This window comes from Zingiber officinale, chromosome 4B (assembly GCF_018446385.1).
Source record: "Zingiber officinale cultivar Zhangliang chromosome 4B, Zo_v1.1, whole genome shotgun sequence".
Lineage (NCBI taxonomy): Eukaryota > Viridiplantae > Streptophyta > Magnoliopsida > Zingiberales > Zingiberaceae > Zingiber > Zingiber officinale.
Window position 1 is genome coordinate 104006809 of NC_055993.1, and position 10004 is coordinate 104016812.

The 10004-nt window shown below is 36.7% G+C and overlaps 1 protein-coding gene across 1 annotated transcript; it reads right to left on the minus strand.

Annotated features, from left to right (window-relative positions):
- Positions 1–240: 240 nt before the first annotated feature.
- Positions 241–1045, minus strand: LOC121978496. Its single transcript, XM_042530836.1, has 4 exons — positions 984–1045; positions 735–873; positions 502–642; positions 241–390 (listed from the first exon to the last, which is right to left on the minus strand). Exons 1-4 carry the CDS (start codon positions 1043–1045, stop codon positions 241–243), a joined length of 492 nt encoding a protein of 163 aa, XP_042386770.1.
- Positions 1046–10004: the final 8959 nt, after the last annotated feature.

Genomic DNA, 10004 nt, shown 5'->3' on the forward strand with positions numbered 1-10004 from the left:
AGTAGAAGGCTGGAATGAGTAGGAATCCTGAAAGAATTGCAGCTATGAGACCTTTCCTAGATGATAGCACCAACGGTTTCAGAAGAGGAATGTATCTTTCGATGAGATCCCACACATTATACATGGCGATCAGCACAAGGCCTGATTACTTCTCAGCCTGTTTATAACAAGGCCTGATTACTTCTCAGCCTGTTTTTGCATTCCACCAGTAGCAAGGCCTGATTATAACAATTTATCACATCATAGTTCAATCAGCATGCTTTGAAATACAACTGCATGAGATGAATTTAGAGGTGCAATGGAGGCCACCTGATTTATGTAAGATTCAAATATACTGAGAATCTGCCTCATAAAGCCTCCTTCCAATAACTTATCAGTGGCAGTTGATCTCTGATGTTGTTAAAAGTAAGTACAAGAGTCAATAACCAATCATTTGTCAAAAAAAGAGATACTACCAAGTGATTAAACTAAAGTAATGAAACAAGTGCATGCTCTACTTACCCCTTGGTCATTTGCATCCTGGCAAACCTTGAAGTATAATGATGGTAGCAACACAAGATGGGAAGCATCCAAGGAAATCTTGCAATGCATAGTCAGATGTTTTATTGCAAGAGAACCTATTTTTGACAAAACATGCAATTTCTACATAGAAAAAGCTGATCAATATCTAGAAAAAGAAAGTGAAGGGAAAAAAACAAAATCTCTGGTTGTTTGGACAAAATAAGGTAACCTACATGGGTACATATAGCATCAACAGAATCATCAGCCTTCTGAATTGCAGAGAAAATACCCAGCATATATGATGTTATTTGACTCACATCATTCTGTTTATCACCCAAATGTACTAAAGCCTGTAACATGATAATGAGTGGACTGCAAGAAAAGGAAAACAAAAATGGTGACTTCCAGTTATGACTGTTATCAGTCATAAAGGAAGACTGAAAAAATGTCAGAAGAAAGGCAAGTATGAAGAAGGTTATTACCTAAGGAACTCAGCATAAGATTCATAGTCTTGGCAATTGTCAGGAGGAAAGTTTTTTATCATGGGCGAGAACATGGATTAGGAAAACTACAACATATCCTGGATGTTTTGTGTTTGCAATTGCATCTCTCTTTTGTGCTACATCATCAATTTTTATGCTAAATTGTCTGCTCCGCATTTGCAGGAATTCATTGAGGAACTTCATTGACTAAGAAAATTAAAGGGGAATATTAGAACTACACAACAGAGAAATCAAATAAATTGCATTCAATGACCTTAAAAGAGGAAAACTAACATCATCTCGAAGTTGTCCCACACAATCCATTGAAGCCAATGCAAAAGCACATGCATATCTGTCAGGTATTGCTTGTTCATTTAGCAACTTATGTATTTTATAAATCAATGCCTTACGGAGAGTAAAAGAAGGATCCTGAAATCACATGGAAGCCACATGCTTATGAGGTCTGTAATTATTAAAAAAAGAGATTGAATTGCAGATTCATTTACAACTGTTATGGGAACTCAGTGAATGAAAAATAGACTAGGGTGATTTACAAAAAGAAAAAGTATGGAGTCAATCCTAAGCATGAATGTTGTTGCATACAAATTATTTGTGAATCCTAGAGGGATGTGTTTTCTGAAGCACACTGATCCAACAAAAATAATCACTTGTAGTCTTGTACGAAGCCAAAACAACACAAAACAGTTCCCACAGAATTTTAGACCTCCCAGGAATTAAGCTATGATATCAACTACACCAAGGACTTGTGTAAACACAACTAATTGCAAACGAAATATGATTCCAGCACAAACATAATACAAAAGATGCGGAATAGCTAATTTTGAACAAAGACTCTCAAATCCTAATACCTATCAACCGAAACTGTCGATCCAAAATTAAAGAGATGAAATCTATGCATCCAATTACGAGATACAACAATTACGAAAACAAAAATTAGAGCTTGATCTTCAAATCAATAGGAGGGAAACCCTAGCTCCAATAAACCATTATGAACTATCAAATCAAGGACGCGAAATCATAGGGTTACCAAAGATCGCACGCACCAGTGGCTTATCAGAACCAAAATCATCTGCGTTTGGCATTTTTAGTTAGGGATCGGAGGGAGCGATCTTTCCTTCTTCCGCCATTGCCGAAGTAGACGAAGGGAAAGAGACAGCAAGGTTTAAAAATGACATCCTTAGATGTAGGGAGGGAGCCAGAAGAGGAAGACAGGCTGATCTCCTCTTCCTCCGACACCATCTCCTCCTTCTCGCCGTCAGAATGTGGCAACGCGAAGCAGACCCTCGTCGCCTGGTGAGGCTGCGCGCGGTGCTGTGTTGAGGGAAGAAATAAGAACTTGGCTACGTTGCAAAGAGGAAAGGAAAGAAGAAGAGGTGGGAGACGAAGGAAACCTAGCGGTGATAGAGGAAAGAAAAGGAAAGATGAAGAGGTGGGAGACAAAGGAAATGATCGTGTGGGAAGGGAAAGCGTAGGTTAATAGTGTTTATGTTATAATGACATTTATAAAACATGTTACCATAGGAGGTCTAATATGATTATTTTTATAAAAAAATAATCAATTATAAAAAGTGTCATTATAAATATTTTATAATGACATTTTTTTTATAAGTGTCATTAAGAAAATGTCATAATAGATCGTTTTTCTTGTAGTGAGAAGTTGTTGTCGCCTAAATTGCATCAGGTGATAACCTGGGAGATCCTTTCACTAAGACCCTTAAGGCAAGAGTTTTTGATGGGCATGTTAAAGGGTTGGGAATCAGATGTATGGCAGGGTATATGGCAGCATAGTCTTTTAGTATAAGTGGGAGATTGTTAGAGTGTATACTAAAAGTCTAATTTTTTGTAAACATTTATTTTGAAATAAAGAATCACATTGGTCAAATGCCTACATTTATATACTAAGTGTAGTTGTTCAATTAATTTATATTGAAGATAACATGGTGTGTGGTGTCACACATAGAAGATCATGTTATCAATTCCTTATAAATTATAAACAGTAGCTCACGGCTAAGATGGAAAGGAACAAACCATTGGAATAGTCGTAGTATAATTTGGTGTTAGTTTATCTTAACTATAAAATTATACTAGTACACTCTGAGTATATTGAGCAGGACCATTTAAGGTAAGTTCTTTTTATATTGATTGAATAAAAGAATAAGACGTTTGTTATTATGGAAGTGTGTACTCTTAATCCTGATATAATAACAAGCACATATATTTAGTATTTATTTCTTTGACTTATCAAAGGGTGTGATTTAGTTCGATAAATCAATAGGTCGGATAAGTTGAGAAATGATATTACTTATAGTGTGTGTTATTGATTATAGAAGGAAATTGTGTCCTAGTAATCTAGGTTGATGATGTCCCCAAGAGGAGCTCATAAGGATTGTCATGTAAACCCTGCAGGTGGACTTAGTCCAACATGATGATAAGGTTGAGTGGTACTACTCTTGGAGCTAGATATTAATTAAGTGAGTTGTCAGTAACTCATTTAATTAGTGGATATTCTATATCTTAAACACAGGGAGACTAACACACTCATGATAAAAAGGAGCCCATATAGTAATATGGGATTGGTGTGGTAGTTCAATAATAACTCTTTAGTGGAATAAGATATTATTGATGAACTCGAGTTGGGTGTTCGGGGCGAACACAGGAAGCTCAAGTTCATCGAAAGACCAAAACCAATTCCTCCTCTCGGTTTCTGTCGTAGCCTCTTATTTATAAAGTCTTATACCCACCCATACCCACCTTCTTACCCACCTTAAGGTGGCCGGCCAAGCCTAGCTTGGAGCCCAAGCTAGGGTCGGCCAAACCAAGATGAGTTGGTTTCATTAGGTGGCCGGCCCTAGCTTGAACCCAAGCTTGGTATGGCCTTTTTTTAAATCTTTCTTATGTGGAAGTCATGGTTTTAAAAGAGAGTTTAAAATTTAAATTTTTCCTTTTATAGTTTTCTACAAAAGATTAAGTGAAAGGTTTGATATCTTTCCTTATTTGTAGTTAAAAGGAAGATTTTAATTTTTGATAAAACTTTCCTTTTTTGAAACCATCCTCATGATTTAAAAGAGAGTTTTAAAATTAAATATTTCTTTTTATCGTTTCTATAAAAGATTAAGAAAAGATTTGATATCTTTCCTTATTTATAGACTGAAAGGAAGATTTTAATTTTAGAGAAAACTTTCTTTTTTGTAAATCATCCACATGTTTTAATAGAGAGATTTTAATTTATAAAAGTTTCCTTTTATGATCAACCATGAAGGGAATTTTCAGAAGAGAAATTTTTATTTAAAAATTTCTGGAAACAAATTAGAAAGTTTTAATTTTGTGTTTAAAACTTTCTTTGTTTGGAGGGATTAAGGTGGTCGACCATATATAGTTTGAAAGGGAAATTTTATTAAACTTTCCTTTCATTGGCAAAGAGAATAAGAAAGTTTTAATAAAACTTTCCTTATTTGCCAAGACCAAGGAATATAAAAGAGAGGATAGAGGTGTCTCACATCATAACAAGATATCTTCTTTGGTTCCTCTCTTCCTTGGTTGGTGGCCGACCCCTCTCTTCCTCTCCATCTCTTATTCTTCTTCCTTGGCCGGCGACATCTTCATCTCAAGGGTTTTGGTTGGTGGCCGAATTTTGTTAGAGGAAGAAGGAGAGATAAGAGGCTTTGTTTCTAGCATCCCTTGGAGTTTGGTGGTGGTGGCCGAACCTCATCTTCTCTTGGAGTTCTTGTGGTTGCCGAAACTTGCTTGGAGAAGAAAGAAGCTTGGGTGGTTCTCATCTCGGTAGATCATCACCCACACAACGTCCGAGATAAGAAGAGGAATACGATAGAAGATCAAGAGGTTGTTGCTTACAAAGAAAGGTATAACTAGTAATTCTATTCTGCATCATACTAGTTTTCTTTGTATATATTTTGAAATACCAAACACAAGAGGCATATGATTCTAGGTTTCGAATTTGTGATTCGAGTTTGTGTTCTTTTGTTTTTTTTTTCGATCTTGTGATTCTATTGTTCCTTTTGGTTAAACCTAGGGTTACTATAAGGAAATTAAATATTAAATTTCATTGAAAGGCTTTGTCTAGGAAGTGGTGGACGCTCTCATACCTAAGAAGGTCTAGTACCTCGTCATGTTTAACCTGGAAGTCAATCTCTGAAATTAATATTTAATTGAATTTATAATATGGGTGGATTTGAATCAATAATGTTAAGTATCATTTGCGATCCAAGTCTAAACCTCTAAGAACAGATAAAATAAATTTGGAATCAATAATATTAAGTTCCATTTGTGATTCCTAATTTAATTTCTAAAAAACATAATATGTTGTTAGGAATGGTTCATGGTACTTGTGTAAAATTTTTTGTACAGGGGAACTGGTACGATATTCTGAGTATCAACCAACAATTTCTACATATGCACAAATTACTAAAGGAACTCATGGGTCTCCTTTCTCTTCTACAGTAATAACAGAAAAAAAGTCACATCGGCCTAACTACTTAAAACTTGCTCAATTAAACAAACAAGCTGCTACAACCTTCGCTCAATGAACTTCCGCAAATCATGTATTAAGCTTGCCCAGTACCATACCTGAGGACATCAATTCTTATGTTTGAAACCTAGCAGAACAGTCTACATTACAAACTTTTATTAAACTATGTGAAGCTTTGAAAACCTTCTATAAAAATGCCCCTTTAGGGATAACTATTGTCTATGAAGCAGAATTTGGCCCAAAACTCAAATGTCAGAAGATTAGCCCAACTTGTGAAGACTATGCTAAATATGGGTGTTCATGCCAGCTTTTATATTTTTTCTGCAAAGTCAACCTGGACTATGAAAAGTATAAAGCAACCTCTTACAAAAGAAGACTTATTACTCCTTTTTTTCTAATGGACTATGACCTACTTTATAAAGTTTGGATTCATGATCCAGATTCTGTCAAAGATTTTTCTAAAAAGCTTGGCACTATTATTTCTCTGGCTCTAGAAGAAGAATAAACTTTTGTCATATGTACCTTTGACAGCTCTCCTCCTAGATGGATTGGCCTTAATATTGAACCAGCCAAACATCTGGTTAAACTAAACATCAATGAAGTTAGAAGTATTCAAACAGAACTTGAAGATTATCCTTCTGACCCAGATCTTTATTGGGAAGCTCCTCCTACTTTTGTAGATCAACTAAAACACTTGCGAGCATCTGTACAAGGAACTAATTGAGCTTGAGACCGTTTGATAGACCCAAACAATTACGTTATAGTAGGAGAAACTTATATTGAAAAAATCTACTAGCCAAAAGATATGGGCACCAGATTTTTCTCATTTTCCTTTAAAACACAATGCACAACTTTGCTCCAACATTATCAAAGAAAATTGAGAGATACTGCAAGAAGCAACTAGCCAGTTCTGTCCTCTCTGCCAGAGCATACAGAGTAGCACTCCACAAAAGTATGCAGTCAGACTTAGCTAGAAGCTCACAAACTTCCTCTCTGGACTTGACAAGTGACAATAACCTAGATAACCTAATGGAAACTTAATGGCAACATGATTACTTAAAAACGTCATCCATGACGTTTTTTTCCATTCACACACCAGTAACACCTCCCATGTTTAAAACGTCATCCATGACGTCTTTCTCTATTCACACAACAATATGTTCACCCAGACAAAGGATAGCCACCTGTCCCATACTAAGCCTTCTCCTTCCAGACCCCTCTTTTCCCTTCTCTTCTTTCCACCTGTCCCTCACTAAGACTCCTCTTTCTAGGCCCCTCTCTTCTCTTCTCTCCCAGTTTTCCTTCTTCTCCAAGCAAACCCTCTCTACTCTTGCCTATAAAAAGCCCTCAAACCTCTTCTCTCAGGGCATCCCCCCAATTCTCTCACTGCCTATCCGTGCTTTCAGTGTGCGTTCAAGTGTGCTCAAGTATTTTGTAAGTTGTCTTTACTACATGTAAAAAGGATATGCTTTCAGTGTACTCAAGTATTTTGTACGTTGTCTTTCCTGCATGTAAAAAGATATAAAAGTCTAAATTTCCGTCTGTAAATACTGTCTGTATTTTCTCAACTTCACCATAAATAAGATCCATGCTAGTTTTTATTTGAACTATATTCTATCTATCTTTTCCTCATTTTTTTCCTTAGTCCTTATCTTAGTAACTGATAGGTGAATAATAATTATATCAGGAATAACCAAACTCTATAATCCCTGTGCTGATTAAGTAAGAAGGGTATCTTACCTAAAGTCTTATGCATAAGCCGAGACAATGATTAACTGGTGAAATCCTGAACATATGAGGCTCTTTGGAAAAATGACCCAGAAAAATATAAGACATAGTGTGTGTATATATATATATATTCTATTATTTATTGTTTATTATCTAACGTTTAATATTCATTATTCACTGTTCTACTATTTATTATTTACTGAATGTTGTTTTTATTTACTGTTATTGCTAAATAACTTTTACGAAGCATTAAATTTTACTGCTAGTGTTATATATATATATATATATATAACATGGCAGATCAACTAATCCCACCCCATCTGTTAAATGGCTAACCCGTTACGAATTCGCCTCAAGCTCTACTACGATATGCAACTAGCTTCGCGTGACTACCGTCTAAATCCGCTACTGATTGAACATGCGTAACGATCGATCTGAAATTTGCTTCTTGGTTTCCGCCTCCAGAATCGCCGATCGACGCTTCATTCACCAGCAGTTCATGGTGGCGCTTCGATTGCTGCACCCATTAATCAGTTTGCCATTTATTGTTATTTTAAAAAATAATAATAATAATAATTCTGTATGAAAATATATTTATCTATGTACTTATTGTAGCTATTTATTTTTTAAAAAACATAATTCATTGATGGAAATGTATCCGTAACTGCTGCTGATTTATCTTGATGTTATAAATATTTTAATTTCCCATGTAATTATTGAACCTAAACGAAGGCAAAAGCTTATGATTTAGAAAGAAATATTGAAGAAAATGATTTCCTATTTATAACAGGGATACTATCATAATATTATAACAAAAGTATTTTTTTTAAAAAAATAATGTTAGAGTGAGACAATGCTCCTCTCACTTGAGTTTATATGAAAGTTGTTAAAATTATTCCTTGATGTTATTAATAAATAATAAACTCAACCTGTTGTAAATCTTCACGTTTTAACTCGCACTATGTGAAGAAAAAATGGATATTTCATATCACATATCAAAAATTCATCAAATTAAAAGATTAATTTTTACCATCACACATACAAACAAAATACGTTCATAAACAAAATACACATACAAACCGGCGATCACACAATAATCAAGTAGTAGATTAAAAAAAAAATACAAAGCATCAGAACGAACTAAAACAATAAAGTCAAACGGTGTAATTCCAATAGATGTTCACCTGCCTTCAAGAGAGAGATCGAAGAAGTGCTGAGGAAACGAAAAGAGAGTGCTTGATTACTAGATGGAGCTCGGATTCAACGATGGAGGAAGTCGATCTAAGAGTAAGGAAGAGACAGAACCGTGGAGGAAAGGTAAAGAGAGGCAATGGTGGTCGAAAAGAGAGAGACATGTTGGGTTAAAAGTCCATAGAAATCTCAATGATGAATAGATGACTTTTTCGGACACCCTGCTGCACTCAAGCATACAACAATCTCTCGTCGTACCCTCCCTCATCGCGCCCTGCCCTCTCTCGCCGCACCCTCCCTTGCCGCGACATCAACCCTCATCATGACACCTTCCCTCTTCAGTGACACCGCCGACGATGACTCGTCGACAGAAACGTTATACCTATGCTTGGGTCCCATTCCCGCTACGTTCTCACCGACCTTCTTCTCCCCGTTGCACCTGGAGTTCTCCGTCATCCGATCTATGCATTCCCTTCCGCCCTTTGACCCGAATCCGCTGGCCTCCAGCTTGCACCCCATCTTCTCGATATCCATGAAAGTGCAGAAGAGGTCATCCTCGAAGCCCGCCTCGTCGACACCTCAGACAGTGACCGCACCATGATCGTCCTTTGGGAGGCGAAATGCCAGCTCAAATCTGGCTCGACGATGGTGGGAGGCTCGCATTGGCGGAGAGGGGGCATGGAACATGGTGACAGGAGCTTCAGCGTGTTGGTTGCTACTCGGAAAACCTATAGGTTCCACTGTACAAAAATTTTGTACAAAGATCTGAACATTTTCCTAGCTACCATGTGTTCTTTTAAATTAAATTTTGGATCGCCTGCGAAACTTAACACGTTTGATCCAAAACTTAATCTATTTGTTCTTTTAGGTTTTGACTTGGATCTCCTGCGGAACTTAACACGTTCGACCCAAGTCTCCTTAAGTTATTAATTCCATTAAATATTAATTTCCATAAAAGGTTCCCAGTACTGACGTGGCGAGGCACATGGCCTTCTTGGATATGGGAGCAACCACCACCGACTAGACAAAACCTTTAATAGAAAGCTAATATTTAATTTCCTAAAATAACTTTAGGTTAACCAAAGAGAACAATCAAATCACAAGGAAAAGAAAGAAACAAAAGAACACAACATCGAAAAACATATTCGAAATACTAGAACGTAAGCCTCTTGTATTTGATATTATTTCCATAAATAACTAGCATGATGCGGAAAAGGAAAAACTACTAGTTATACCTTCTAGAAAGACCTCTTGATCTTCTACCGTATTCCTCTTCTAACCTCGGACGTTGTGTGGGCAACGATCTACCAAGATGAGAAAACACCAACCACCTTCTTCTCCTCCAAGCAAGGTTCGGCCACAAAGGAAAAACTTCACCAAGGAGGAAAACCAAAATACTAACCAAGCTCCAAGAGATGCTAGCTTTCTCTCCTTCTTCTTCTTCTTCTCCAAGTAGTATCCGGCCACCACAAGAGCTCCAATGGAAGAGGAGTTCGGCCACCACAAGAGGAAGAGAGGGAGAGGTTGGCCAGCCACACCAAGAAACAAAAGAGGGAGAGAAATAATAGATGTTGTGTCTCATGAAGGCACCCTCA

Bases quoted from the DNA above. Each gene is read 5' to 3' on its own strand.
- LOC121978496 (XM_042530836.1), bottom strand. From the start codon at position 1,045: ATGATAAAAAACTTTCCTCCTGACAATTGCCAAGACTATGAATCTTAT. The intron at 643-734 runs GTAGGTTACCTT...TTTTCTATGTAG, and splicing joins TTGATGCTATATGTACCCAT to AAATTGCATGTTTTGTCAAA. The intron at 391-501 runs GTAAGTAGAGCA...TAACAACATCAG, and splicing joins AGGATGCAAATGACCAAGGG to AGATCAACTGCCACTGATAA.